At 35.9% G+C, this 16891-nt stretch overlaps 1 protein-coding gene across 21 annotated transcripts in view; it reads left to right on the top strand.

Moving 5' to 3' along the window:
• Nucleotides 1-16891, top strand: part of HDAC9 (histone deacetylase 9) — a 917296-nt gene that overhangs the window by 548858 nt on the left and 351547 nt on the right. For all 21 annotated transcript variants that reach the window (XM_054559003.2, XM_054559009.2, XM_054559005.2 and 18 more), the window contains 3 exons: nucleotides 3291-3406; nucleotides 13312-13434; nucleotides 16434-16647. In XM_054559003.2, coding sequence (XP_054414978.1) covers nucleotides 3291-3406; nucleotides 13312-13434; nucleotides 16434-16647 — 453 coding nt within the window. The remainder of the gene's footprint in view (nucleotides 1-3290; nucleotides 3407-13311; nucleotides 13435-16433; nucleotides 16648-16891) is intronic.

Raw genomic sequence — 16891 nt, 5'->3', positions numbered from 1 at the left:
GCTTTGGTAAATATTTTTAAGTGGTATACCGCACTTACTCGAAATGTCTTTGGAGGCTCCGGACTACTGACACACAGCTGTCTTCACCTGTACTCCTTCCCATTGCTCTGCCAACTTTCATCTAGTTTGGATGAGATTTGTTTGGATCTTAATACTAAATATTTTTAGTATCTCGTCAGAGACTATCATAACATCATAGCAGTTCAGTTGCTGTTGCTGTTATCCTCTTACCTCTATGTCTTTTCTCTCTTCCCCATTTCATAGATTAAAGTGTAAGCTCTTTTCAAACTCATTCCACTCATTGACATGGGAACCCACTTACCATCTTTTTTTTTCAAATTCAAGTATTTTCTGCCCCCTACAGAAAGTCCTGTTCTTTTCAAATGTTAAAATTGACTCCCGCTGTGCCTGCAATGCCTTCTCTTCCATTCTCCCTACTCCAGCATCCTTATGTCATTGGCTACCCTTCCTCAAGCTTCAGTTCCAATATCATACACTGAGATCAGAGATCTCAGAAAATCAGTTGCTACCTTCTCCCAGATCCCATCCAGTGTCATGTCATAGAATCCTCTGGTACAGTAGTTGCTGCCTTGAATTCTACTGCTTATCACAGTGATTTCTACATAAGGAAATACTTCAGTCTTAATATCATAAAATAATATAAATATTATAATTTAAAATTGGTAAGACAGAATGTTTAAGAAAGTAGTTTTTAAAAAATATGGAAATGGAAATGATATGGAAATGAGACATTAACAGGAAATCAGTCATATTGTAAAGACGAGAGTTAGGAGTTGGGAAAAAGAAGCTCCTGTAAGAACTTTTAAGTTCTACATTTCCTTTGTTAAAGGAAAACAAGAGGTGATGATTAAAAAAAACAGATTAATCAAAATATAAACCAGATATATAGACAGAAAGGCAGTGAGCAAAATGTGTTTAAGTATTTTATGATACTAATAATTTGCTCAAATCCCACAGTAAATAAGTGGCAGGATTAGAATTCTTATATTAACCTCACGTTCTTTCCAGTGGTTCTGCATTTCTGAGTAGAGATATAATTATAGTACAAGTTGAAAGTTATAGGTGTTCTGAGAGAGGGTAAGAAAATATTGCCTGGAAACTGGGTGTTCCCTTTCTCTGAGGGACATATGTTATATGAGCCAGGCTTGTACCTTATAGGTGGGACTCGGCCTGCAATGAAATGGAAAGAAAGGAGGATACAAAAGCATGAACTGGAAAAGTATTTGGCATGAAAGGAGGATAGGTGATTTAATTTGACTGAGTGTAGAGTACAGAAAGGGCAATGGTGGGAAATAATATTAGGCTCCATTTGGAGCAGAGGGACATGGTGTGAGTTCTCTCTGTATGATCCTTTTGCAAGAGTTTGAAAGAAAGGTTTGAAAGACTACTGTAGTGACTCAGAAATATTAGCAGACTTTTGCTATAGTTCATGACAGAATAACAAGGCCTTAAACTGAAATGATTGTAGTCAGACATAGATGGAGAGATAGTGTAAAGATCACATTAAAAGGGCCTAGTAACTAATTAGATTTGCAGTAAAGAGAGAGTGAGGATGACTCTAGGGTGATGAAAAAATAGAGATATGCAGGAAACAGTTAATATTAAAATACATACATTGAGTTTTACACATATGTAGGGGAGCTTGAAAGGTCCAGCTTTCAGAAGAATTTGGGCTGGAATTTATGAGTTAAAGGCAAGAAATATGATTTTCCTGAGATAATTCTGCCCCAAAATGACATATGAAGTCATGATATTGAGTGATGTTGACAAGGGAAATAGAAAAGGGATAAAGTCACAAACTTAGGTGAATGTCTGAATTTAGGAATTGGTAGGAGGAAGAAAAGTCAAAGAGATGGAAAGACAAACATGGATGTAGAGAATGTCACTGTAGAAAGGATATGGAAAGGAATGTTTTCTCAGAGGCCTTCAAGTGTGGTGGCATTTGAGAGAACAGTTGCAGTTATAGTGGGTAAGCTATATTGCCAGGGCTTGAAGAAGTGAGTGGACATTGTGAGAGCACACCACTTCTCAAGAATTACTAGCATGCTGTCAGACTAGAGGGGCAATTCCAGTGTAGGAGGAGGGCCTGAAGATTCCACCTAACTAATCCTTTTAGGATTTTTTTTGAGGGGATGAGATCGTGGGTAAGACTAAATGTGTGAGAATTAGAGAGGAAGAGAAATGACTTATATTTGAAATGGGAAAAGAGAATGTAATAACATAATCATGAGTAGAAAGAAAAGATGCTGGTGGAAATCATATCAAAAGTACTGTCTCTGAAAAGCACGAGGCAAGATCATTTGTGCAGAGTTGGGTTGACAAGGTGTAATGATGAGGCAACTAGGAAGATTTTGAAATGAGTGAACTGTAGAAGGTGGTAGGGAATTAATTAGAGCTGAATAAATAATTTGCCAAAGCTTGATAAGATGACTTCTCTAGCTATATTTCTAGGAAATGGAAATTTATATTTTCTATTAAATGTTTTAATAAATGCATTAGTTTCTGCGTAAGTTGAGGTACATGTGAATTTCATATCTGAAGAGGAAAGGATGGGTTAAATAAAGAATCTGTCTTGTTGTTGCCTGACTTTTGCTAAAAGGAATTTCTTGTTATATTGGTATTTAGAAATCTACATGTTAAATTTAGGCAACTTCTCATCTTCTGGAAAATGAGTAGAGTTAAAGTCAGATGGTGTTGTATAAGGTCATCAGTGCAATGTTGAGATTTTACATTCTATTGTATTTTCTTCATATGACTTTAACTAGTATACGCTATGATAAGGTATAGCCTTAGTATATTAAATAAAAAACAATTTACAGCACAGCATTTGAACAATTTTTTTCAGACCTAATGGAATGGGTCTGAACCTTACGTGTTAACGACCTGTCTTTTGATGTGCACAAGTTCATTATCTTCATTACTGTTATTTTCTATAATAGTGTAAGAGCAAGTAAGAAAATATTCCCTTCTTCAGTTTTGTTTTTTTTTTTCTCATTCAAAGCTCCTGTGACCCTCTCTAACTGGATATCTTTACTTCTCCAGAAACTGTTGAACACTATGTTGTATGTTTTGCCATGAAAACAAAGGGGGAATAAGTGGTATGAAAATTCAGAGATACTTCAGAAATTTTTAGTTCTTTCTACTTTGTGAAATAGTGCTTGCATTTACATAGGGGAAAAATAACATGCCCAATGTTACATGTTATAGTAACTAAAGTTCATCTATGTATGTTCCTCATGAACACATTTGTACTTCACAATATTTTTCAGAATCCTCAGTCAGTAGCAGTTCTCCAGGCTCTGGTCCCAGTTCACCAAACAATGGGCCAACTGGAAGTGTTACTGAAAATGAGACTTCGGTTTTGCCCCCTACCCCTCATGCTGAGGTAAGACCCTTATTATTTTGTTTCTTTTAAGAATTGAGTTTCTGATTAGCTACCTAATACAAAGTGATATTTCTGAGTTGACCTTCAATATCCAAATGATATTTATGAATTGAAGTTTACTCAGTTCCACATATTGTAAACCAATTGAAAAAAATTGATACTTACTAACTAATGTAAATATTATAAACCTGTAAGAAATGAACTGATATTTATTAGCTGACATAAATAAATATCAATTTTTTCTTATAGATTTTTGTCTTGTGTATGGAATTCAGTAAAATTGATCTTATTTATAAATCAGACAACCAAAGATGTTTGGAAGGCAGTCCGGGCTTGAAATGTAATCCTCAGTCAAACATTCTTAGCGATCCTCAGTGCACACTGCCTGACAATTATGTAACTTACTAGCCCCTCTGCTTGGTAATTGGTTATGCCGATGTGAGTAGACACATTAGTAAGTAAAAACAACTCATACAGGCCTCTCAGAGGAAGAACCTAGCGAGGTGGATTTTATCCATTTGAACTGAAAAGTGATGAAAAATAATTGCAGTATTATAGTTGAAGGGTGTAAAGCTTTACTGAGCAAACATTTTTTGAGCACCTGCTATATTCAAGTCATTTTGCCTCACAGTAGGGATATAAACATGGACAAGATATGAACTCTATGTTTGAAGAATGACATATTAAAGGATATTAGTTTAAAGTAACACATGATTTAGTGTAACCAATGATACAAGACTAAGAGGAAAGTTAATATAAAAGTCAGCAAGAATTTGTCTATGTAGTTTCTGTATAAGGCTATCAAAGGCAAGAGTCTGAAAATAGCCACTCATGAAATCACCTGTTTTAAAGTCATCAACAATTGACTGAAAGCCTTATTTTTGTTTCTGTTATTATGCCTTCTTCACTGTGCATTGCTCTGTTCAAGGAGAGCTGGTGCGTTAACTTCTAATATATAACATGCTTCTTTCTTTATATTTTATAGAGTCATGGTACCTTGAGACAGAAAGGGACTGGTCAAGTCTCTTATTCTTGGATCATCTCCATAGTTTTTCTGCCATGTGATTATCCAGCCTCTGTTAGAATGCTTCTGCTTATAGGGAGCTCACTTCACTGTCTACTGAGGCAACCCAGTTGATTTTAAATAGTGATTTTGACTGATATGTCTCTGTACAGCTATTGCTCTGTAATTTCATGTATTTTATATACACAAACACAACATGATATGTATAATAAATTATTTATAAGTTATGAAATTATCAGGTCAGAATATAAGTGAAGGCAGAAATCCAGAAGTTGTCTCTGATGAGCAAAGGGCTGAAGCCAGTAAAGTCAGTTTTGCTCTAGGCACATTTGCACACTTGAGTTTTGAGCTTTGGTTTTCAGGGCCTCAGAAACTCAAGAGACAGAAGATATAAAGCCTAGTACCAACCAAGGAGGATAATCTAATAGGAGACCCTGCAAACACTAAGCTGACACCCCAGAGGCCTGTATCTATGTTACATTGGTGAGTTGACTGCCCCTGTTACTGCTGTGTCCCCCGCCAACCCCCCTGCCCTGGGCTGTCTAATGTGGAACAGAGCAGAGGGCAGATCCTCTCTCTCAGAAGTTGTAACCACAAGCTAGTCCTTGTGTAGATCTGTAGCCCAAATCATATAACCTCAAGCTGTTAACTTGACTTATCATGGCACCACATTTGTAGTTCCCACGTTAGGAGTCTGCACAAAGCGAAGAAAAAACCCACTGGAGGAATATACCTTCCTTCTAGATTTCAAAAATTTCCCTCAGATAAGTTTCCAAGAAACATGAGCAAAATATCTAGATGCTGTCGTTTGACCATTTTCAGCTATTTAAAGAATAGTAATTCTGGCCTCTACATGGTCTTCAGGTCCCACATCTATTTCTTACTTACTATCCTGTCACCCCTGTTTCTCTTTTTCATTATCCTTTCAAAAATATAGCAGATGGAATAAATACTTTGTTTATATTTGCAACCAGAGACAGAAGTGGAGTTATTGGGTTATTAGTTGTAGATAGCATCTTTTTGTTAGTGCAGTTATATCTGGATATTGGTCCATTCTCTGCAACTATTTAGTAAATTTCCAGGAAAAGAACAACTTGGTTACAATTTTTTTTTCAAAAAACTTTAGATTGTCATTATCTCTCAGTATGAAGAGTATAATTCTTAGTAATTGCAAAAACACCAAAGGATCTGGGTTCTAATCAGTCCCTGGATGGATTTTGTGCCATTGAAAAATGAAAACAACACACTAGACTACATTCAGCAGCATGTATGATTCTGAGAAATGCATTGTCATTGCAATGTTTCAGAAGACCACTTACAACATGGGAGAATTTTATTAGGTTCAGAAATGGTAATACCATACTTTGATAATATGTAGTAATAGTATATTTTTAAGAGGCGAGAGAATGACAAACACAAAATTTAGCATGATGATTACCTTTCAGGAGAAAAGAAGGGGGAAAACATGATTTGATGGTTACTAAAGAAGATACATATATTCCTTCATTGTAAATACATATGTATGTGCATATAGTATTTAGTACAACATATTGGAACAACCAATAAGTATACATTGGTGAAGAAAGTAAATAAAATATTTTGCTTATACTGTTTTAATCTGTTTTATATTTCTAAAGCCATAACTTGCCACAAATCATCTGTTTAGGTACCCTAGCTTTTCAGCTAATTGTTGAACATATTCTCTCACTGCAAACCTTTCCTTTCACCCCCCCCATTAAAAAAAGAAAAACAAAACAAAACAGAAGGAAATGTGATTTAATGGAGTTTAAAAGGGTAGAGGTATTTCTTCAGGTCAGTGACAGGACATTCACCTCCAAATCTGGAAAGACGAGTTCAAAAGCAAGCAGTGACTTACCTCATAATGAATTAATTGTGTGCCTGAACTATGATCCAAAAGGCCAGGTGGGCAGACCTTTATGCACTGATGAGTAGCCTCTCTGTGGCCCAGAACAAAAAATGCAACCCTGATGGCTAACATGTGGTTTTCTGCTGTATTGCATTTACAGAGATCTATAGTATAATTCATTCTCGATAGGTGAGGAGACAGCGGAATTTAGACTAAGACTGTCAGCAAATTAATATCCTAGCTTTTTAGCACTAAATGTTTCCACCCAAACTGGAGAAAAGAAAAAAAAATTTCTCAGCCATACTTGAGTAACCATCATTTAGAATTTAGGATGATTTTTACAGATGTCTCCTAAGATTAATAGTAGTACGGGATTTCATAGCAACAAATATTTTGGGGGTATGAATTATTTGCATAATATATTGCACTCTAAAAAAATGGTTGCATACTTTACCGTTTACAAAATTGGCTTATTCTACTATTTTTGCTTAAGCAACACTGGTGAGTTTTCATATTAAAGTAGTGTATATTTGAATGAAGTCTTTATTTCATGGCCTGCAAGTAGAAAAGCATGTCACCTAATTCTTTCAGAGCCCATGTAAATGAATGGGATTCTATCCTATTGTGCTGCTTCAGAAGTAGGAAAGTCAGGCTGTATCTAAAGATCTTGAGCCCTAGATGAAAACAAAATTTTCTGTCTTGTAATTCACATGTCCGGCCTAATTTAGATAAAGGGAAGACAGAAGTAGGAGGAGAATTTACTCATAAATTGAGGTTCAGGAAATAGCACATTGTAGTAGAATGTATGGGTGTTCCATTCAGAAGACTCGGCCTGAACCTCGTTCCAAAACCGGCTACCTTGTCGTCATTGGTCAAGTTGCCAGACTTCCCCGACCCCCAGATTTCTGATCTAGGAGAAGGTAGTACCGTAATACCTACACTAGCAGCTTTGTTTTAAGGAGTCAGTGTTTGGAAGGCAGGTGGTAAATTGTGAAGTTCGGAATAAGTTCATTTTTTGTTGTTATTATCAATGCTGACTCCTGGTAGGGAAAACTCATTAGCATGTTTGTCTTCAAGCCAGCAGCTCTCATGTGAGAGTGAGTCTCCATCTGCTGTGACCACTTCTGTTCCATTTCTTCTATTTCCTACATATGCTCAGTCCCAGAACTCAGATTGTTGGAGCTACTTGCTTTACTCATTTGTAAACTTGGTTGGGGAGCTGAAACCTCAGGGGTTTCTATTTCCAACTCCAGTCAAAGATGTCTTTACCTATCTAGTTACTTTATTGTTAATACTGTGGGCCTGTGGGTTCAAATATGTTTCCATGGATATCAACACTATTACTTTAGATTCAGTAGATTTATTTGATAGCTATTTTAACAGTAGCCAAACTGCTGGTTTATTTCTAGTTGAACATTAGTGGCTGTCTCTGCTATGCTATTTTTTAAAATAAATTTTCCAGCAGATACAAATGCTTTTAAAAAAGGATTCTAATAATAAGGTTAAGTGTTCTAAAATCATCTGTAATGTCACTTGTTTTGCCCCAATCTCACATGACTCATCTGCCTGTTGTTTCATAATAGTTGTTGTGACATTTGCTGTAAATGTTATGCTCCCTTCTGAGTGGGTGTAGAGCTGTGGTTTTAGATAGCAGCAAATAAAACACGTTCCCCCACCCCCAATTCAGGGAAAGGAGGTTGCTATGACAAAATAATCATTTACTAGGAATAACATCAGTCAATATTTTAAAGTAAGATCCTTAACAAAACATCAGTGCCTTTCAAATGCTAAGCAAACTCTGTCAAATGATCTTTCTTTTTTTTTTGCTTTTTGGTCTCACAATATGTCTCACCATTTTATAGTAACACCTTCTTGGGTGTCCAGTAAAATGAAAACTTGAGAGATTTCTACTGCTTCAACAATTTTTTTAATTACATAGAGATTTTAATTTTCTATGAGCTATCTGAAAGAAGAGTAGAAAATAAATACAATCTTGAAAAATCCCATGAAAACCATAGGCAAATATTAAATGATTGAGGCTTTTCTTTTTTAAAACATGGCTATATTCTTTTTAGATAGCCTGGATTCAGGGATTTGGGACTTTGTAAAGCCAAAGCTGATTGACACTCATAAGCATGTCTTCCTGTATGCCATTCTAATAGACACACATGTTACCTGATAGAGCTGGGCAGAGGTGCTTCAGTCTCAAGTTGAAGGTTCTGAAGTCCAGGGAAGTTGGGTGCTGCCCAGGGTTACAAGCCATGAGTAGGAGAGCTCAAGTATAAGACACTTAGACCAGACTTCGTTTCACAAGTCCAGGCTGCTCCTCACCAAAATTCTGTGTGTATATATATATATTTTTCTTTTTCTGATTCTCATGCATATTGTAGATAATTTGGAACATACAGTAAACTGAAAATTCTATATCCACATTTTCTGTGAGCTTTTTAAAATGTAAGCGATTACTGGCCAGGCATGGGGGCTCACATGTATAATCCTATAATCTCAGCAATTCGGGAAGCTGAGGTGGGAGAATAACTTGAGGCCTGGAGTTTAAGACCAGCCTGGGCAACGTAGAAAGACCTTGTTTCTACAGGAAAAAAAAAAAAAAAAAAAACCTAACAAGCATTAGCCAGGAGTTTGAGCCCAAGAGTTTGAAGTTACAGTGGGCCTTGATTGTATCACTGCACTCCAGCCTGGGTGACAGAGCAAGATCCTGTCTAAAAAAAAAGAAAAAGGAAAAGTAGGTAATTATTTACATAACTAGTATAACTAGCCTTCTGTCAAGGGCTATCATTGACTTTTTTGTCTTCTTAAGAGTAAGAAAAGTATTTGTTTATCTTCTTCTCTTTCCCTTCCTCCTTTTTTCCCTGCCTCCCTCCCTCCTTCCTTGGTTCCTTCTCTCCATCTCCTTTCCCCACTTTCATTTTCCTTGCTCCCGGAGGCATCATTCTCTCCCATGTTCTTGTTTATATGAATTTTTACATTATATATATTTTTTACTTTGCATCCATGAGTTTTAATGGGATATAAATGGCACAATGTTATCTGCATCATTCCATTTTCTTGCTTTTATCACTAAGCATGTTTTTTTAGATCCAGACACCATGTCTTTATCGATGCAGAAATCTAATGGTGTGCTTTCAATCACCATAAAAATCCATCGTGAGTGCTGCCGCATACTGATTCCCCAAGGTAGATGTCCTGGTGCCCTTCAATATATACCATGGCCCATCATCCTACAGCTTAATGAGAGAATTTCTCGAAGTTAGAATTCCCAGCAAAGCCATCACTGGATCATAGTATACAGTATAATTATTTTGGTTTAAAGTTCAACAGAATTGCTGTACCAGACTACTGTCCCACCAGCATTATATGAGAGTTTTTACCTTTCTAAATCCCTGTAACATTTGACATTGTCCATTTTTCTAATTTTAGCCAGTGTCCCTTTTGGAAGAGACTCTGAGTCTTTTAGTTGAACTCAGTGGCTTAATTTAAATTCCACATAAACAGCTCTATTGAGAGACATAATGTTTCAGTCTATGTGTTTTGTATTCATTTGAATTACAAATATTATTTATGAGATGCCCCTCCTATTGACATAATAGGAGAGAAATTAAATAAGATTTTGAAGAGCCTTAGTAAAATGTGAGTAGGCCACCCCTACCCCAGCACTTGGCCCATTTCATATCTCATGTCCTAACATAATGCTCCTTCCTCTAATTACAGTAGTTATCACAAGTCAAAGAGTTAGTTCTTTACTTTTCTGTGCACCTAACTACCATGTGAATTGGTGTTTTATAGGACATCTTTGTATGCCTTGCACCCAACACCATTAATCTAACACAGAGAAGTTACTCGTTAATTGTTTTGTGAAGGTTAAACAATAGCCATTCATACATTTACTATACTCATTTTATCTAACCACAATAAAAATTTTTGGTTCTGAAAAATTTTCAGATTAAAACCATCATTTCCATGTTCTAAACTGCGAAGTATTGGCATCATAGCAAAGCACTGATTTAAGGGATGGGCCAGATTCCAAAATGCTTCTTGGAAAAATCTTGGCTTTGTCTGAAAACACTTGTGAACTCACCACAATGCTAAGGTGGGATGGTCTTCCAGCCTTGCAAGAATACTAGTCAGGATCTTTCATTGTGTTAGGTGAATGGTACCCCTCCCAATCTGTTAGTCTGACCTTAAAGTGTGTCTGTACTCAATTAGCAGTGTAGACTATGGCTCCAGGTCTTATTAAGAGATAAATGTGGAACAGATAGACTGCTCTGATCAAAAAGCATAGTTGAGGAAAGCTGTATTTAAAGAAAATAATTTAAGGGAAATGGTTTTTCAATTCTCTGAAGTCATTCTAGACCTTGAAAGTCTACATAAATGCTGTGCCTGTTTCCTTATCTGTAATCCAAGGAGATAAGCTAAGCAATGTCCGGGTCTCTGAAGTTTCTATGATATGACATACCAGTTAAGAGTCTTTGGGAAGAACCAACTATACCTGGTAGATGTGGGGGATACAGAACCATCCTTGCTTCGTCAGTTGTCTCCATGACTTGAAGATCCTGACATTTTTAAAGTCACTGGAGTTTTTTTCTTGTGCCCAAGTTCCCTGACTCCCAGTTGCACTCCTTTATTCCTGCCATGAGCCTCAGAGCCTGAGTTTGCTTCCTCTTCTCCTCCAAAGCCACCACCATTCTCCCTACTTCTCTGTGGTTCCCCTGTCTTCCCGTAGTGGCTGCAGAGTCATATTCCCTGTAGCAGCAGCTGTCAACAAATCTCATAGCCTTGGTCAGTTTAAAGGTTTTGTTGCTGGTCCCACATGGAAGCAAAAGTGGGGAAATGACAGTTTCCTCATCGATAGCATGAGCATAATGGTAGCTTGAGAGTGCCTGTGAAGAACAGGTTAACCTCCAAAAAATTCTGGCCCAGGGCACCATGGTAGGTGCTGAATATCAGTACACTGCCGGAGGAAATGGAGCCACTCAAGTTTTATAGGAAACTACAAAGATCTGCAATCCCAGAGTAAGACTATCCCCAAATCTCTTCACTTTAGTCAAAGCCAGTATGAGGAGCCAGTGTGTTGCTGCCATTATTACGTCTGAGAAGATAATCTATTTCTCATTTTAGTTTAAGTCTGGTTCCTGTGATGAGGTGGGAGGTTATCACAGAAATTGTCTCTGGGAAACAGAAAACTCTTTTGTGAGGTCCATGGTATTTTTTGTGCCATTCTCCCAGTCCATGTCAAATCCCCTAGTCCATATCTTAGTGCTGTGAGAAGCAGATATAACCTTGAATGAATATTATGCCCTATTTAAAATGCTGATTTTTCCACACTTATTTTCGCTTCAATGAATACACATAAGTGAATAACATATCCTTTTATTTTAAATTACTATTTACTGCCAATAAGCTAGTTAAAATATTTTTACTTCCTTATATGTTCCTTTTGTTCTTGTACAGGTATGTATTCTATACTCACAGTTTTCATGAAAAGCTTATTATTTGTATGAGTAAAAGAGTAGCTTGCCTTTTTGTTTACAGCAAGTATGCAACTCTGTCTGATAGCTCATAAAATAAAATTGCAACCCCACACATTGTAATTTTAAAATCTTTCCCAGCAATCTTCATGCTATGTCACTTAGACAACCAATTTTTTAAAGGGCTGCATATAAAGTCAATGTAATGCTATTGCTTTCAACATACCTCTTGATTTTCATGCACAAATATCTGACATGTTCCTTTAAGAAGTAACAAAATCTGAACTAGCTTTGAGTTCCAAGTTGCAATGAGAAAACTCCACATTTAACCCTGTGCTCTTATTATGTTAAGACTAAGACTCATCTCCAAACAAACGTATGATTGAGATGATGTTTTGGAATAACATCCTGTGTTTTGGTGGTGCATCACTCTTCAGTGACATTCTGAGGTTGCATTGTATTAGCACATGATATTTTCCCCGGTTAATTGATATCCCAGGTTTGTCCAGGGGAAAATCTACAGCTCCCCCAAACATGCTTGACAAGTTATTATATTTACTTTAGTCAAAGCCCGTGTGTGCAATATCCCTCTTGGAGGTGGTCTATTATTGGAGTCCCATATGCTTTTTGTTTGGGAAGAAAGCAGTCACTGTGTCATACTGTTACATGGAGTATTCTTTTTCAGGGATGTTGTTCCCTTGGGGACCATATCAGGCCAGAGTTCCTTAGTCTAATAAGACCTTTGTAACTCTTATTGTATAAAAGTTCTGGGAGGGAGGCAAGAGTTAAACAGAAAATGTAATTCAAGCAACCATATTAGGCCACATGTGGGAAAACATGACTCTTAGTAATGGATTAAAAAAAGGTATTTGTTGTAAAAAGCACAGTGATGCCAAAACGTTCAGGGTATTTCAGTGTAAATGAAGCCTATTGTGGCATAGGACTCATAACATTTTAACATTTACTTTAGTTTCTGAATATGAATGATCTAAAAATACACCACACAGAATTGTCTATTCATAAATGTTTATAAGTAAAAAAGATGTGATTACTGTGGAAGCCCTATATGGTGATATTTAATCTAAGATTTTTCTTGTGTCAGTTTTCCCATCAATAAAATGACATTAAATGAAGAACCAGATGAAGATAATGACTATGGTGGCATTATATACATATTTTTTTCACTGAGTAATACAGAAGTAGACACGCTAATCAGAATTATCCAATTTTGTCATTGTACTTTATCAGCAGATGACAAACATGCTGACCGTATTTTGTATAGCCAGAATTTTATAAATGAATTTGCAAAAAATGAACATAGATGCCTTTTATTCAGATTTTATAACTATGTCTTTGGAAGAAATTTTTTATTTAAATTTTACATTATAACTTTTAGATACAGAAGTCATAAAATAAATACTTAAAATCTTTTCTTAATTATGGTAAGACCCATTTTCTGAAATGAGAACATTTTACAGTAAAATTTGTGATACCGTGGTATTTTGAGACTCTCCTCTTTTTTTAACAGCAAATGGTTTCACAGCAACGCATTCTAATTCATGAAGATTCCATGAACCTGCTAAGTCTTTATACCTCTCCTTCTTTGCCCAACATTACCTTGGGGCTTCCCGCAGTGCCATCCCAGCTCAATGTAAGTCATTGCACAGCATCAGCCTTAATCAACCTAAGCAATATCTTTTCACAGGGGAACTCTCTTTCATGTTTTATATATTTAGACTTTAGAAAAACTTGACAGAGCCAACATCTCCTTCACTGTTTGCTATTTGCTGTGTTGTTCAAAGACATTCAGTCTAATTTCACATCAGAATTATCCTGGTTCACATAATCATATGTAAACATAATAACTAACATTTGTATAATGGTTTATAGCTTTTAAAAAAAAGCACTTTCCAGATATATTATTTTAATAGCTCCACACAGCCATCCTGTGAAACAGAGATTACAGCCCACATTTTTACAGAAGGAAAAGCTGAGACTTGGAGAGTTTCAAAGCACAAGATCACAGAGCCAGTAAGTGGCAGACCTGGAACACAAGCCAGGGCAGTGCTGAGAGCTACAGCTTCGAAAGCACAGCAGCATATGTTTATAGAATTTATTTTGTGAATGAGTTTATTTTGGGAATTTAAGTTACTGACTCTCTGGTACTGGCGAATATGTATCTGGAAAAACTCTCTAAGAAAAATATTAAACTATTCCCAGAAGATGCAAAGTGAATCAATTAGTTTAAAAGTCCTGACAACTGAAATAGGCTCTTTCGGGAAGAAAGCAGTCACTGTATCATACTGTTACATGAAGGCCTAGAAGTGATTCCTTGTTCTGGACTCTTTGCATTAAAATTTCCTAGTACTCAGCAGAGAAAATGGAATACTAGAGATCTCTTTGCCAAAGCAGTGCTAAACTTGAAATGTTATTGTCATACTAGCAGAAGATGGCAATAATTACTCTAGGCATATTCCCTAAAACAGTGTCAGTTTTAGTTGTAAAAAATGTGTGGGCCTTATCCAGAATAATTCACCTCTGAAATGTTAGTTAATTAAGTTGTATATATACAGGGGTCATATGATACATTAGGTTTAGAGAGAAATTTATTCCAACTCTCATCACCAGTTTGGCCAATCTTTACCTTCAAGTCTTCCACTGAGTTGAATGTATCAAGTTCACATGTATGTTCAATACATAGTTTCAATACATATTTTAAAATCAACCTAAGAGATATTATATCTGGTATTGTCAATAGACTGTAATGTCATTTTATGTGGTACCGTGCTCTTATACCAATGAGGAAAAACAAAATTTGGATGTTGTCTTATATCTGGGGATTATAAAAGAAAGCATTGAAAATACTGAATTCGGCTATGCTCTTAAAATTCCACATGAAACATTTGTAAATGAAATGAAAAACAAAAAAAGGAATTAGGAATGAAACTAAAAATAAATATTCATGGATAATATTTTACAGTTATCACTAATTAAAAAATTATTTTTCCTTCTCTTTCTATTTCCTGTCTCTTCTAATGATAAGTAAATACCAACCCAAAAACTTCTTATGACACACGAATAGGCATTTTATTTTTACTTATTTTTGTATGTTCTAAGACACTCCTCTCAATAACTCACACATGGACCACTTTTAATGTGGTCAGGGAAAATTTTTTCCCAAAGGACCAAGTACTAAAGCCAGACCATTTAATGTTTCAGAGGTAATACGATTTGGTACCATTGGATGAATAAACCAATGTGGTTTGGATTAAAGTTTCATTTTTCTTTGCTTCCATTTTGGTGTGGATGAGGCCATCACAATTAATTTTTCAAGTTCAGCATTGCTTTGCCAACGGGATCTGTAGTATTCCATTTCTCCACTGAATACTGGGAAATTTTAAGGAAAAGAGGCCAGGACAAGGAATCACTTCTAGATTAAACATTGCATTGACTTGCTCTGTGACTCAGACAAACCACTTACTTCTTTGTCCTTCAGTTTCTCCATCGCTGAAAATTGCTTTGCCTCCCTGGTGCACAGCAATTTTGAAAGATGAAACATGAGTTTTGAAAAGAAACATGCCACATAATTTTGAGGTATTAGAGTCCTGCTTTTGTAATAGCAAAATGACCACCATTCATTAAATCCTTTGAATAGGATAATTCATTATTGCTATTGATGATATAATTATTATTGCCTTATTACTGTGTTATCATACATTTCAAGTTCTTAATAGCATTTTTTTGTAGTTTATTATACAAAATATCTAGAGTGTCATTTTCAATATTTAGAGATTTGGGTATCATGAATTAATATAAAATGTTTAAATCAAATTTCTGCATATTTTTACCTCCTTTCATTGGGTTATTTTAAGAATTTAATTTAAAAAATTAAATATTGGACACTTACAGCTCTGTGAAATTATTAGAAGCCATGTAGAGAAAGGGTAAATTGTTCCTTTTGCTTGCAACTCCAAAATTACAGTCCATCTGATCTCCGCTTCTTAATCCCTGTGATAAAGTCTTTGAATAAATTTTACCTCTCCAGTATGCCTTTAACTTAAACAGTGTATAAAATATTTTAGAGATGTACTTTCCACTTATTAAGCCTGAAATAAGCATTTTTTGTGTTTTTTATTGACATATAAAAGGTACATGTATTTGTGGTTTACAACATAATGATTTGATGTATGTATACATTGTGGAGTGACTTAATCAAGCTAATTAACATATGCATTGTCTCACATACTTATTTTTATGGTGAGAACACTGAAAATCTATTCTCTGAAAAATTTTCACATGTACAATATATTGTTATTAACTGTAGTCATCATCATGTACAATAGATCTCTTGAATTTATTCTTTCGACCTAAAATTGTGTATGTAGCATCACTTCTGATTTTAATTATAAAACCTTTTTAAGTTCAATACAATGACAATATTCAATTGTCTTCAGTGCTCCAACCCTATTTTTATTCCTTCCTTTTTGAACTGAGTTAGTTTAAAAAGTCCATTTTCCCTGCTCAGCCATTGGGTAAGATGGGGCTTTTGTTTTGGGAAGCTACAGCATAGGAAACTTGTCTAATGATTTAGAGACCCGGTGACCCACATGGATGAAAGAGGATTAACATCTTTGTTATTTCTCAACACAGGCTTCGAATTCACTCAAAGAAAAGCAGAAGTGTGAGACGCAGACGCTTAGGCAAGGTGTTCCTCTGCCTGGGCAGTATGGGGGCAGCATCCCGGCATCTTCCAGCCACCCTCATGTTACTTTAGAGGGAAAGCCACCCAACAGCAGCCATCAGGCTCTCCTGCAGCATTTATTATTGAAAGAACAAATGCGACAGCAAAAGCTTCTTGTAGCTGGTAATTCATTATGGTACCGTTTGCGGGTCATTTTAGGGTTTTATTTTATTAGTGATCCAGGATAATGTCTCTTTTACTCAAGACTCTGATAGAGATCCACAGTGCTATACAGAAGTTTCCTTGATACCTGGTACTGTGGGAAAGGCTATCATCTTTATTTATTCCTTCAGATCCACTTGGGGTAGGAGGACTCACCTCATTTAACCTTTATTCACACCAGACTAGACTGTGGTGAGTTGTATGG

This window comes from Pongo abelii, chromosome 6 (genome assembly GCF_028885655.2).
Source record: "Pongo abelii isolate AG06213 chromosome 6, NHGRI_mPonAbe1-v2.0_pri, whole genome shotgun sequence".
In the NCBI taxonomy this organism is placed as follows: domain Eukaryota; kingdom Metazoa; phylum Chordata; class Mammalia; order Primates; family Hominidae; genus Pongo; species Pongo abelii.
Note: the sequence above shows the minus strand (reverse complement) of the source record. Positions and strands in the feature narration are given on the sequence as shown.